The sequence below is a fragment of the Ambystoma mexicanum genome, chromosome 4q, assembly GCF_040938575.1.
Source record: "Ambystoma mexicanum isolate Mex_15411 chromosome 4q, UKY_AmexF1_1, whole genome shotgun sequence".
Taxonomy (NCBI): domain Eukaryota; kingdom Metazoa; phylum Chordata; class Amphibia; order Caudata; family Ambystomatidae; genus Ambystoma; species Ambystoma mexicanum.
This window is the reverse complement of record NC_090928.1, coordinates 301,050,114-301,065,372: the sequence shown is the minus strand read 5'-3', so window position 1 is coordinate 301,065,372 and position 15,259 is coordinate 301,050,114. Positions and strand designations below refer to the sequence as shown.

At 46.5% G+C, this 15,259-nt stretch overlaps 1 protein-coding gene across 1 annotated transcript in view; it reads right to left on the bottom strand.

Annotated features, from left to right (window-relative positions):
* The window catches only part of SYNJ2 (synaptojanin 2), a 1,190,168-nt gene that overhangs the window by 1,006,020 nt on the left and 168,889 nt on the right, over window positions 1–15,259 (bottom strand). Inside the window, exon 2 of the mRNA XM_069607872.1 lies at window positions 1,832–1,918. Within this exon, the coding sequence (XP_069463973.1) occupies window positions 1,832–1,918 (87 nt within the window). The remainder of the gene's footprint in view (window positions 1–1,831; window positions 1,919–15,259) is intronic.

The window sequence follows — 15,259 nt, the reverse complement described above, 5'->3', positions numbered from 1 at the left end:
TGGGAAATGCCTCTCTGTCCCTACTCCGCTTCCAGCTTTCAACTTAGTGGCCCCTTCTACCTCAATTTCTACGCTTCTAAATCTATGATCGCCAGTCCAGTCCTCAGCAAACTGAACTACTTCTCCCAACTCCCCCCTGTTACCACCCCCTCAACAAATGTTTGAACAATAAACTCTTCCATTCAAATCTCATCAGAGTCGATCTCGCCCATCTTTGACCACCAGTCACCACTCTCACGCACGCCGTCTCTATGCACAAATCATTCACTCTTAACATTCTTTCTTATTAGTCCTTAAAATCTGTCCACAGAGGTGCGTCACCCCCATACCTGGCTGACCAGGTCATGCTACTCTTCCCTCTCACATACCAAGCTCTTTTTAACCCTTACATGCCCCTGCATTGGGGTCCACTTTACCACAGATGCTGCAGGGTTCAACATTGCCTTCAAGACAGTGTATCTCTCCATCTCTCCCCATTACATACTGTTGCACCACCAAATCACAAAATTGCAATATTTAAACGTGGATTGCTCTGTGACACTTGAAATTGCGATGGCAAACACCTATGAGCCCCAGGTACTTAAATCACATTTGAGAGGTCGCAAACATGGCTTGTTTTAAAAATAAGAAAGCAAAAAGGTGCCTCTCAAAATTTGCTCTACAGAAGAAAAATGTCCCCTATTCAATATTGGGGGGGTTAACGTAAGCTGGCTGGGTTTTATATACATTAAAACAGGTTTTTCAGTCCTACCACTGTAGGCATGTTTCCACCTCAAACTTATACCTATAGCACAGGGACGTAATTTCAGCAAAATACATGGGGTAGCGGAAGTGACATCACACGACCCTTGCCCTTTTATCACATCACAGGAAGTGATGCCATTTGACTCCACCCTGAAGTGATATCACGGGAAGCGATGGAACATGATCTATCACCCCTTGACAAAACAGGAAGTGGCATCACATAGCATTGTTCCTAAGTACACTGAGGAACATGTTACGATAGCACTATAATGTGATATACATTTCATAGAAGAATGGATCGTCATATGCATCATTAAGATCAGCGTTTATAAACCCATATTACCAAATTACTGTGAATGCAAGCAGATGTCCATGGCCAAATGATAATGATGTGTTATTATATAGCACTTATGCTTAAGCGATTTATATAGAATAAATATGCATACAATATCACCCAACCTGTGTTGGTACTCATTTATCGACCTCAGAAGAATGAAAGGCTGAGTTGGGGGGTTTCAGAACAGACTAAAATCAGTGACTCACCCCCTGAAGTGCGTCTGAAATAAACATTAAATTAATTCCAGAAAAACTAATTATTTGATATTCCTATTCTTTCTTTTTTAGGGTCACTGCTGAAAGTGTTAAACTTGTGGAACCCCCTGTTTTTTTGTTTTTTTTTAAAGAGGCCTGGACAAGAAAGCCAGCCACCACAGAAGCAAAGAGCCACATGCCACTAGCCACAGCACAGGACCCTTTTAGGGGTAGCAAGGGCGACATTAGGGGTGGCAGCTGCGACTCCTGAAGGCCCCTAAATGACGTCCCTGCTATAGCACAGAGGACAGAGGGTCGCATGAAGCTTTATTTTCAGCCGACAAAGGAATGCCCTTCCGACAGGATTATATACCCCTGCATGAGGTAGGTTGTAAGGGTTAACCTCGCTTTGTCACGTGTGGAACATTTTCCCGAAATACAATGTAACAACATTTAGAATCGGATTACTTCTGGGACGTCCCTAAAACCCGCTCTTCTTCATATGTGTCAGTAAATATAATTTCAAGCGCCTAAGGACGTCAGCGTGGCCACTTACCACACTTCAACCGAAGTTCCCCCAGACAGCCGTAGGCATCCTGATGTTTCTCATATTGCCCTTTAATGGCCTCCCCTTCTTCAGGTGCTGCAAGGAAAAAAAGACAAGGACACAACTATCAATTTGTTCATCTGTGTTGGCTTCCAATTCATTTTGTAGATTAATTATCTGTTTTACTACCTCAATAACAAATCCATGAGCTGTAGTTCTGAACTTCTGCAAGCCTTCCTATAATTTGATTAGCTTTTCAATTGCCCAGGTTACTATCCTTTTAGGACCTGCCCCGCATCTCCCTTAAACATGCACACATACATACAAACACACACTTGCCAGCATTCCCAATTCCATTTGGACTGATACAAATCCAGTCCTGGTTGGACTTCTGGGGCTTACAATCCTGGCTCCCCCCGCCCCCCTCCATTATATATTAAAAACTATCAGTGTCAGAATTCAAACCAGTCCTGTACTAATAGTAGCAGATGGCCTTCACCCCACAAGTGGCTGGTTTTAGATACTGATGCACCCCCCACCTCCCGTCTGTCCTCCAACCACTGGTGTCGGCAAAGTACTGAAAAGGTATTGGCTGGTACAGCATGCAGGGCCTTCTTCCGCCACCCCAGCCCTGGCATTAAAAGCTGCCTCTGCTACTGTGAACTAGCATCCCCCAAATGGAATGGGCCTTGTTGGCATGAATGCCCGTAAAAGCACACAGATGGCTACATGGTCCATGTGGCTCATGTTGCCACGTGAAATGAGCCCAACACAGTGGCGTGTACAGACTCTTGACTGGAGTGGCCTAAGTGGGGCACTGATTTATGCAGGGGTGGCATGATGTACGATCTCACACACACATAATGATCGTAGTATAGGATAACGGGGTGGCACCTGGGATGGCCAACCGGAATCAAGGGGTAGCACCTGCCACCCCAGGCCACTTCCTGGACACGCCACTGGCCCAACGCTCTGTCCTTGGGCACATTCCAGCTTTGGCAGAGGATCAAACCCAGAACAGCGCAGGCTGTTGAAAGAGTGATGGTGATCAATAAAGCACGATGGTGATCAAAGCCCATTCAGCCATGCTTCGTTTAAGGGCGATTCGCCGTGTATGGTGGTTACACCGCGAGGACAAACCAAGGGTCATGGTTTTTCTCCACCGGTCTCTTTAGGACAGCCACGATTTGCTCCCTTCACTCATATTAACAGAAGCATCTCCCTTTCACCAAGCGCTGATAGTCTACATTTCCACCGCTGCCATGGTTACAAGAGTCAAGATGCGCTGTCACCTTGGCAGTGTTGTGGCACACACTTCTGGATTATGAAGTTCTCTAAACAGTGCAATTATTTTCAACTGCTGTCTTTTCCAATAGACTACAATTTCGAACAGAACTTCTGACAATAGACCGGGAACCATTCCCATCGCTTGGGAACATGCAGAGTGCATTTTAATAAAAAGCATTTTCGTTAATCCTATGTATAGCCTATGCTCCTGACATGTTTTGAAAGCATGGAAACAACATTTGTGGATTTGCGTATTTGGGTTCATAGCATCCCCCGACAAAAGTGCAACACCCCTGAGCTAACATGAGAACTTAAAATACAGCGCGCAAATAACACAAGTAACCCTTTAGCCAAAAAATATATTTTCATCATTTGGTGCAGTTTGATGAATCTGCACTCTAGTTTTCTAAAAGAAAATAAAAAGAATAGACTTTAGAAAGTGAGCTGCTGTTTTCTCAAGGGGGTAAAAGTTATATGGAGGTCCAAAAATGTGGTACCTGGATAGACTTGAATTGGATCACATTTCTGTCACACCTGTGCAGCCTGAACCACTGGGAGGATTTTCACCAAACTAGCGTGAGGAGAGCAGTATGTTCTTGGAAAATGTCTGATTCTGTGTTGAAGGCATGCCCCAAACATTCTGCCCATTGCCCATGGCCACTAGGGACCGGCTATGGGGTTTAAAGTGGCCAATGTCTACTCGGCGATGGTTGGCTGGGCCTACAACATGGCTGAAGCCCATGCCCTAGGTTTTGTGGCTACTGGTCATAGCCATTGGGGGTATAAATGGCACTATGTGGGTGTACCAGGCCAGGCCCCCAATGTCCACTGTTGGTTGATTTGCGGGGTCAGCAACATGACTCCCATGGCTTCAAGTCGAGGACAATGGCCAACGGTGCCACAATGGGGCTAGAGTGGCCAAAGGACCAGAACACAGGCCAGGTGCAGAGGCTATTGTGGGTCTCTTGCAGGGGTCTGGGGCATGGCTAAAACTCGCGCTCAAGCAATTCAATAACATTCATGCCCGACATGTGCTTTCAACGTGGCAAGCACCAATGTACGCTGCAAAACATATGTTGGTTAAACAGACATTATGGTTCATTCATATATGCTAAAAGAGGGATTTTGAATGACTAAGTTACAGTGCGGAAAATCAAACAAATACCTGTTACATAAACCATTTAAATTCAGTAAAGAAACTTTGTTAAAAGGGACTTCATGGTTAGGTTACCCTGCCCAAACTCTAGAGTGGTTTGCTTGGTAGGGCCTGCAACATGGCTGCAGCCCATGCTCAAGGGATTGTGCTCACTAGCGATGGCCACAGGCCATGAAGAATTGGCAAAGTGCTGATTGTGGCAGCAAGCCATGGACAGTGGCCCGCAGTCCCATTATAGGGTTTTGAGTGGACTCTGGACCAGTCTGCTATCCAGTGAATATTGAGGATGGTTTGGTAGGGACAGAGTCATGGCCGAAACGCATGCTCTATGCAATTCAGCCAGCGCTTGCATCCCCAGCCTGTGCTACTCAAAGTGACAACCATCAGTATGCGCTGCGGAAAGTAGGCTTAAGAATGTTTTCATATATGCTAAAAGAGGAATTATTAATACCTTACACATAGTGCTAGAACATCATACTACTTCATTTATAAAAACCATTGCAATTCAATAATTAAAATCTTTAGGGGTGGTAAGGTTGCAGCACAAAATCTGACAACCAAAGAAATTTGCCAGTAAACTATGCAATTATAACTCATGCCCCTCCCATGCACTGCTCAGACTAACAAACGGTATAAAAAATGACATCACAAAATGGCATCGATGACATCACTAGTCTGAAACAATCATGAAAAAAGGTATTTAAAAGGGGTTATTTTTAGGGCATTGCAGCCAGCATCTGAATGATGATGGTAGGCAGCTCATGAACTAGTTCATGCATCACAAATTGTACTGATGCACACACACAGCCTACTGGAGTTCTGTTGATAATATAGCACCCTTAAAACACATTTACATAGGCAATGGCTACAGAGGGATCAAATAAGTAGAGTATTCTCAGTATGGTAGGCTTGACCAGTAGAATTAGACATCCAAGCCTGCCCGAGGCTTCAGAAATGGTAAACTTGGATAGCAGAATCCCTAGACATGTCTATGGAGATCAAGAGTGCACTTCGAGCATTAAAAAATACAAATCTGATTCACAGTCTGGTAACATCTGCTAAGGGGGAAACACAAGGTGGCAGTCCTGAAAGATGCCGGCTGGTGCGCTCAGATTGAAATGGCCATGTCCAATAAGATCCTAGTAATTAGAGAGGGTATTGAGGAGAGGCTCGCCCATCTGAATCCTCCACCGCCTCTAGTTGGCACTGGATTCCAGACACCAATGCCAAAATCGTTCACTTTCACAAAGCCTACGAGTTGCAAGGGCAACATATGCCCCGCAAAATAAGAGTTGAGGCCTATGCCCAGTTGCAAATACATCATTTAGAGACAGGACTGTGCCTATTGAGGTCAAGCAAGCATGGATCACTCGACTTCTGAAAAAACCCTCACTGGATCCATGCTTGGCTGGTAGCTATCGACCAATTACCAACTCTCCCTTCTTGTTGAAGGTGTTGGATGAAATAGCACACAATCAGATTCATATTTTTCTGAGTACTCATAGCATTCTAGGCCCTTAGCAATCAGGCTTTTGTAGTGCACATAGTACTAAATCCAGGGTAAAGCATCATTGCTGATGCTCATGGACCCGACGGCTACATTTGACCAGGTAAATCATTGCATCTTAGCCAGCAGACTGCTGGAAAGAGCCTCCTTTACAAAGGAAGCAGTCTGCTGGGTGCTTTCGTTTCTGTCAGAACGATTGGCCAAGGTCTTCTATGGAGATGCTATGTCTGACGATTTTAACCCACAGTGTGGTGGATCCGCAGGGCTTGTCTCTTGTCTCATACTTTGTTCAATCTATTTCTGCTCACACTGTTTGATTAACTGGACACTGAATGGCATTTTCTATGCCAACTATGCTGACAATATTCAGTGTCTCTTCCCTCTGTCAGGTGACCACTCTAAAGACACAGAGGTCATTAATGCCACATACAACCAAATCCAGCCGTGGATGCTGCATAGCAGCCTAGCCCTGAATAAATCAAACACTGAGATTATCATCCTGAGCACCGGCCTGAAACTGCACCTTCTAGATCAGTCCTAATCAGCTCGAATGTTCACATTTCATTTTCAGTTAGATCTGTTAGATTGTTTGCTGCGAAGTGCAGTGATACAACATGGCTCACTCTTTGGTTTCAATAGGATGTAGCTTCAGCAGAGGAATCCATACTCGTTACTTAGTAACGGTTGCTACAGAATGCCAAAGATTCATTCTAAAATGACTGCCTCAAGGGGCCAATTTGAGTGCTCATTTGGGGGCTCATTTACATATTGATATGCAGTCTTTCCCCATGCACCGGGTACTGCTGAAGCAGCTTACTTCAATGATTTAAAAGAAAACAATATGCAAGATAACATTCCTTTCATTATAATAATGAAACTTCTAACCTTCAAAGATGACAGAACCATCACAAATCGATGCCCCTTTCTGCCATTAATGTATCATTTTATTACCCTTTCCATGAGTTTGGGATCTTAAAATACAAATTATTGCACAATGGCAATATTGACCCTTGACTGAATGTGGTAATAATTCATTAAGTACATGTTGAAAAGAATATATCACCATGCTGTGCTAAAGCTGACAGCATGTTAGCTCTCCATGATCCATGGACGTACATGAGCCAAGGACAGAGCAAAGCCTTAGCCATGATGCACGATGATGAGACCTCAGCAGCCATGTCTAGGTGTGTGGAGCGAGGCAGAAGCAGATTGGTTGGCATTCATAGCAGTTCTAAGAAGAATGTGCACATGTTACGCCTAGCTCTCTCTAGGGTGTAGATCTGCCCAATTCCTGGCTTAGTGTCATCATTGAAAGCAGTCAGTGCCACCTGACAACCATAATAAAAGTCACCTGGGCACTAGGCGCCAGATCAGGCATCATTACATGTAATGGAAAAGGTCCATTAGATGCAATGATTATGCAAGTGGAATTGTAGAGGTCTTCAATGGTGCAGCAAAGCCATGCCCTCTAGGGCCTTATGATGTCCCATTAGGAGGTCCTTTGTTAATGTAACCAACTACATGTATCATACTGATTTTTCTGTTAAAGTCACATTGTGTCAAATCCTATAGAAATCCCAAGGACTCCCTGCTCGAGGGGGCACATTTTGAGGCAGGGATGATCCACCAGATTTTCTGTCCATTTCTGCATAGCTGTCTGGAAATAAACCTCGACTCCACCAAATAATCCAATAGGAATCCAGGCAGCAGAGTTAATTAGCTGTGGGATTTTATTGCTGTAATTCCTGGACTCATCCTTTTCCCCTCGCTCCCCACTAAAAAGCACATTCAAGTTAGCGGTTCCGACAACACTCAATCACCACCACCACCCACATATTCCACCTAGTAGCTCAGTTACAAAAGTCTTTGCTGAATGAACAGAATGCATTTAGTCTTTAATTATCTGCCAAGCTGGCAAGGGTGGGAAACAGTTTACTTCAGGACAATGGCATCTTTTCAGAGCAGTTCGATTCATATTCCGGGATATTCGATTTGTATTTCCCAAATTCATTGCTGCTTACCTAGTAGGTTTTAGCCTCTGCCTTTATTTTCATTGTTCACATAGTTTCTTCAGGTCAGGATTTCCCGAACCTGCCTATTTATTTGTAGAGGTGATTGGGTAATCAAGGTCATGTAAAGGCAATAAGGTGGGAAGACAATGGCATAACGTGTTGCCACTCTGAATTAACCAATGGCCACACAGAAATACATCATAAGTGCTTTCTCTGTTTTAAAAAGAAGGAAAACTTTAGAGTTAAGGATGAGATGAAAAGCATAAAAATACAAAGTGCTAGGGTGTAAACATGTATGATCATTTGACCTTGGGTCATCCACAAGGTGTATGGATAAGTAGGGCTTGGTACATTCAGCATTCTGTGATGGGGTTGCTGGGTGGCGAAGGGGCTGCAGGAGGAGCCCCTTTCCACTTAAGTACACTGATGTGATACCACTGAATGCAGATCTGCCCATCTTTGGATTATCTACTGAGCAGAAGATGGCCCTGAAGCAGAGTTAATTAGCTGTGGGATTTTATTGCTGTAATTCCTGGACTCATCCTTTTCCCCTCGCTCCCCACTAAAAAGCACATTCAAGTTAGCGGTTCCGACAACACTCAATCACCACCACCACCCACATATTCCACCTAGTAGCTCAGTTACAAAAGTCTTTGCTGAATGAATAGAATGCATTTAGTCTTTAATTATAAGCATAAAAATACAAAGTGCTAGGGTGTAAACATGTGTGATCATTTGACCTTGGGTCATCCACAAGGTGTATGGATAAGTAGGGCTTGGTACATTCAGCATTCTGTGATGGGGTTGCTGGGTGGCGAAGGGGCTGCAGGAGGAGCCCCTTTCCACTTAAGTACACTGATGTGATACCACTGAATGCAGATCTGCCCATCTTTGGATTATCTACTGAGCAGAAGATGGCCCTGAAGTGACAAAATCAGGAAGATTCGTCAGCGCATAGACACCAGCTCTGCATGCGCAGACCAACCTCACGTTCCTCCTACCAAAATCTCCACACCCTCGACAACATTCAAGACACCCTCGACAGAGGACCTGGTAGAGACCCTGGCAGCCCTCAAAGCCACATTGTATACAGAGGAAATCCTCCAGCATCCATCCTCAAAACCCTCTCTGCAGAAGCACTCCTTCCCTACCTAGAGATCATTAACATCTCCCTAACTCAAGGCACCTTCCCATCAACCCTAAAAACAGGACACATCCTCCCTCTACTAAAGAAACTCTGGATCCTCGACAACCTAGGTAACTATCATCCCATCACCCAGCTTCCCTTCCTGGGTAAGATCATCGAGAAAGTAGTAGCTGTGCAACTGCAGCAACACATCAACACCAACAAACTCCTTTAAACCCCCAATACAGGTTTAGACCCAGATGCAGCACGGACACAGCAAACATACAGGTGGTTGATGACACCCTCTACATCCTTGATAAAGGCCACCCGTCTCCTGGTTCTACTTGACCTCTCGGCCACTTTCTATAGAGTAGACCACCAGGCGCTTACGGATATCTTACATCGGCGCATGTGGATCAGCAGCCTTGTCCTACGCTGGTTCAAGTCCTACCTTGCCAATAGCAAGCAGTTTGTTCAGATGGATTCCTATAGATCACCAATGCTACCCGTCACCTGTGGAGTACTGCAGGGTTCCACCCTCTCCTCTGTGATCTTCAATCTATATATGGAGGCACTGGGAGCCCGTCCTAGGCACACACAACATCCACCAATACGCCGATGACACACAGCTATACCTCAAGATCGATTCCATCAAGGACATGCATAGGGGGTGCTCTTGCGCAGCATGCAAAAGAGGACATGAGTTCCTTTCACTCCTATGCGGCCGCCAGTATCCTGTGTATATATCCCGGTTGCCCTGTAAGGCAATTAAAGACTTATATATTCTGGTGTAAGAAGATTGAGGCTACAAGCTGATCCAAACCAGAGCGAAATCAGTGCAGTAAAGCCTGTGACGGACCGCCCGATCGGGATGGGAGCAGGTGCCAGTGCCATGTTGGCCCGCAGATTGCAGTTCAGTGGAGTCATTGCCGTCAACTCCCGCTATGGGCTATATTTTGTGTTGCACACACTGGCATCCTTTCCCCGCAGGCCAAACTGAACTGCAGCGGGGAGGCTCGCTCGCACGCACGCCCACCTGCACACATCAACGCCAAGGCCTTGGCTCTCTACAGACGGCAGGACCAGCCATGCAACAGACTTGGTATAGAGGCTGCTCCCTATGCGGCAACGGACATCCAGTGACGCTGGTTCTCAAACCTGGCATGTAGATTTCAGTTACTGGCTGAAAGGTGAGCGAGTCCTGGAGGGTAACGCAAACCTGTACTACCGTTACACAATGTACTGCTGGAGCTATGGGAACTCCCCCAGCCCCTGGTCTATGGACATATAACTGCCAGGTGGGACAAAGAGTGGGTGGCCACACTGAGCTCCTGCCCCATAAGAGGGGCTGATAACCAACTGGCACCAACTCTGCCTAGAGAACAAAGCCTGTGGGTAGCAGCAATTAACACTTGGGACTTCCTTACTTGACATCCATTATGTACCGGGGCCGATGGACCCTCATCCTTCGAGGACATCGGAGTGGTGATATTTATTATTGTTATAGACCTCACCAGCGGCACTGAAACGCAGGCAAATAGGAGCACAGACCTCAGCATTGTGGGGTCCGTGAGGATAAACAGCGGTGCAGGTGGGGGGTGAAACTTGCCACACAGGCACTGGAGGTGGGACCGACCCAAGGCCTTAGTCTTTGCCCCTGAGCTTGCGTCTTGACGTACACACACACACCACAAGAGGGCTGAAGTGGTGGATAGTCAGGCGGAACGACTGTCACCTGGGCTAAACTGAACTCCTACAATGGTCAAAGACAAGACCAAGAAAGCAGCGCTGCAGAGCAGAATCAACATATTCACAATGGGAGCACCCCAACCACACCCCGCAACCACAAAATGGCAGACAGAAGAATAGAACTGCAGAACTCACAGATCTCTCTCAGCGATATCACGGCCGCCATTGGATAATCCAGGTCATCGATGGAAGAAAAGATAGGTGGCCTCTCATCAGATGTGTCGTCCTTTTGACAAGACCTTAAAAACCTGGTCTTTAGAGTGGGCAAATCGGAACAACGGATTTCAGATGCGGAAGATGCAATCAATCAACTAGAGAAGCAGTTATAAGTGGTCACTCAAAAGCTGACACCAGTGAGTGAGGGCACGCCGTAACAACGTTCGCTTCCTCGGAATGCCCGAGAAAGAAGAGACCTTGCGTGGAGCTCTTCCTTGAGCAATGACTCACGGAACAGTTTGCTCTGAAGAAGCTGTCAAAATTCTTCTCAGTTGAAAGTGCACATAGGATCCCAGCTGGACGCCCTGTCCCTGGAGCACCACCACAAGCAATTATCACAAGACTCCTAAATTACTTGGATCGTGATGCAGTGCAGCAGATGGCTCGGGCTACTGGCGCTATCACATATAACGGCTACAAAATCGTCTTTTTTCCTGGACTGTACCGGGGAGATCTTGAAGGCATGACAATAGTTTGACTCTGCTGAGAAAAAGTTGCAATCGCTCCACATGAAATTCACACTTTTCTTCCCAGCTCAACTCAAGGTGCACCACAAAGGAGTCATACACCTCTTCCACAACCCACGAGATGCGTGGACATGGCAGAGACCCTAATTCTATCCGGCCTCACCTGAGGGCAACCTAGATGGACAACAGAATGGGGCATGTCTGAATCACAGCCTGTGGAACAACCCACACCTGTGGTGACGGGGAATGGCAACGGGTGAAGGAAAACGGACATTTATGGCTTCTAACGAGAAGAGATCAATAAGGGGAACTGATCATTCGCGGCCATGATCCATGGGCGCAGACTCACTATGGCAGCAACAGTGGTCACCCAGCAGATATTTTACTATGTATGTTATGCACTAGTTGGGTGCACGGTTCGAGCGACAGGTGCCTCAGGTTGGGGTGGGGTAGATATGAGAGTATTTTTTCTCTTTATCATGTGGATACAGTTTCTGTTGGTTTTAGTTGGCAGCTTTGCTTGGTACAAATGGATGCAGAGCAGGGTGAGACAAGAGGTTCTCATTTGTGGTGGGGTGGGACAGGAGTGGGGCTTCACCCGAGCATGTATAGCTGCTAATCTCCCTACTCACATGGAATGTTAATGGGTTGGGCTCCGCATTAAAAGGTGATTGGTGCTCTAAATTGTTATGCTGCGAAAATTGCGCTCCTGACTGAGACGCACCTCACTGGGACTGAGTGTCAATTGTTCAAAAGAACCAACACCACCATGGTGTTTCATGAGGGTTTTTCAAGGGGTATAGCGTTCATCCTTACACACAAAAGCACTCAATTTCAGCTTAAGGAAGTAAGAGCGGACCCATGGGGCAGATTGGTTTTCCTTAAAACAGAAGATGTGGGGAGTCACTCTGGGTAAAATGGCTATGTACACCCCTCACCCCTCACACTTGACCTGCTGAATGACATTCACGCCCTAATGATGCAAGTCCAAGTAGATATGTGGGTGCTGTGGGGGGACTTCAATTAGGTCATGGATATCAGATCAGACTGCACACACAGGTAGCAGGAATACTACCCTCACTACAAAACTGAGCTCTTTTGCCACGGCACTGGGTCTGGCCGATACCTGGAGAATGCTGCATGAGTCTGAGGTGGAGTACTCCTTTTTCTACAATGCACACGGTTCCATGTCGTGCATCCACCACTTCTTTATCCCTCAGAACATCTTGCATAAGCTCCTATCAGTGTGGTTTTTGGCCCGAGGATTTTCAGATCACTCCCCTCATGGAGCTCAAAAATGGGCGGGTGAAACCTATGGGTATCTGGCGCCTTAACACCTATTATTTAGGGGTCCCCAGAATTGTAGAAAAGTTATCCCAAAAAACTGTGGAATATTTTGCTATAAATGAAGGGTCGGTAGATAGTCCAGTCATACTTTCGGATTGGCTACAAGGTGGTTCCCAGGGGAGAGGCGGTGTCGTTGGTGGCTGCCACAATTGCTAAACAAACTAATGAATTGGTGGAGGCACAGGCTGTTAAGGCGGAGGAGGAGTTCCTCGCCTCAGGTTCTCGGGCTGCACAGAAATCCCCAGCCACAGCACAAGAGGCGTTGCAAAATGAAGCCCTGGACAATGCTAGGTTAGCTCATTGGGCGGTGAAGGTCTATGATATCAGGGACAAAGCTGGGAAGGTGTTGGCGTGGCTGGAAAGGAGAGATCAAGAGAGAGGGTACGTGCGCACCATACGGGACACCCATGTGGGGACAGTCACTGAAGCTGCTGAGATAGCGGGCGAATTCGCTACCTTACAACCCTCCACAAAAACCTGCAATGTGGGACAAACCTGGCTTCCTTGACAAAGTATTGTTGCACTGTGTCACACCTCAACAAGTGCTTGAACTAGAAGCTGTGGGACCCAACTGCAGGGAAAATTACCCATTTATGGAAATATTTCCTAATACCATGCTTAGACCTCAAAACACTGCAACGCTTCGTATGGGAGGGTGGCCTGGCTCTTCAGTGCCTACAGTGTTACTATTCTACCACACAGCTCAGCATGGTTAATAATTGGATACATGGGGATCCGCGATCCACACAAGTGGCGATCGAGAGAGGATGGATGGGGGGACACCGCCCAAACAAATACTCTATGGGAACTGCCCTCAGGGAGGGTCACCCCCCAAATGATGCACCACACCCGACAGGCTAATTCACATCACCACATTGGCTGGGGGAAGAAACCGACCCTGGAGCAACCTCTGTGGAACAGTACATATCTGCCTGAAGTATGCAAGGTGGGTCACTTAAAGACTTGGGAGAGGCAGGGGATAAGTGTCCTAGCTGACCTGGTGCAAGAAGCACAAGTGGTCCCATTTGAATCCTTATGGGCAACATTTGGGTTAGCAGGGAAGGAACTGTACCGGCACACACAATTGTCACACACAATTAGATCCCAAATCCCAGCCCTGGCAGACGTTCCCAAATGCTCACCCATAAAAGCAAACATCTTTACAGACCATATTACGTCACACAATATCAGATGCTAACAGCTTTTGGAACTCAGGAGCTGCCACGTCTCTAGGACAGCTGGCAATCCGGTACTGGTCCATTAGAACTGGAGGAATGGATGGAGGCACTCATGTTCCCGAGAGAGGTAGGAATTGAGGCCAGGCTCTGTCTTATTCAATATAAAGTCTTACACTGCGTGGACCACTCTAGAACGGCCCTTGCTCGATGGGGTGTAATAGATCAGAACTGTTGCCTGCACTGTGGGCTGGCTAGGTAAACCTTTTTTGCACACTTGGTGTGGATGTGCAAAAATTCTGGTATTCTGGGGGAACTGCCTCCGCAGGCTATCCCGGACTTTGAGGTTCCAGATTCCGAGATATCCCAAGTTAGTACTGCTCGGCATATGGGGCAAGTTGGGGTTCACAATGTATGAGACAATATACATTTCAGTCACACTGGGGCTTGCCAAGAGGGTTATTGCGACATTATGGGGTTTGCCGAACTGTCCAAAGTTACGTCAATGGTCCGCTGAAGTGGACAGATGCATATCCACAGAAAAGCGTTTTAATGCGCCTAGAGGTTGCCCCCAAAAATTCTAAAAAGTGTTGGACTTGTGGAAGGGAGCGTGGTGAGATACTAGTTTGGGATACTGCTATTTCACTCTGGGACGGTCCTATTTGTACTGCCTCTATAATCCAATGAAAGGCGCCCTCACTGGGGCACGAAGACCTCTGTTCTACTCTAAGGCCTGTCAAGGACTGGGTAACTGAGTGCTATGCAGTGCTACCCCGGCTTAAGGTCTAAGACGCAGGACATATGCCCGGGACGAGGGTATCAGCTCCCGATGATCCGCTATATCCTGTCCCCGCTTGAGAGTGGCATATAATTGATTGCTTAGTCTTAGACCGCTGCTCCACCACTTTATTTGAGACTCTGCCGATTGCATTCTGTTGTACTAAAGCCAAGCAAATGGCACTAGTTTACCCATTTATTTTGTTATTGTCTTTCTTTTAAAATCAAAAACAATTGTCAAATAAAAAAATAAAATCAAAAAAGAACACCCATAGTCTGAAAACCTGCCTCTCGCTATCTAGACTTGAATGTCCAGTACATACTTGAAGCTCAACCCCTCCAAAACTGAATTCCTATTCACCACCAACAATACCGAACATCCAGCCATACAGACCTGGCTATCAATCAAGAACTCTGAGGGCTTCACACCCAAGCTCACCTCCTGCGCCAAGTGCCTCGGGTTCCACATCGCCAAATCTGTCCATCAAGACACACGTAGCTAAGAAAACTTAAGGCCGCTTATTATCAGCTCTCCCTCCTGCAAAAAGGCGACCCTTCCTCCCTCTGGACAGGTTTAGATCCACCATTCAAGCACTGGACCTATCCCACCAGTATGGG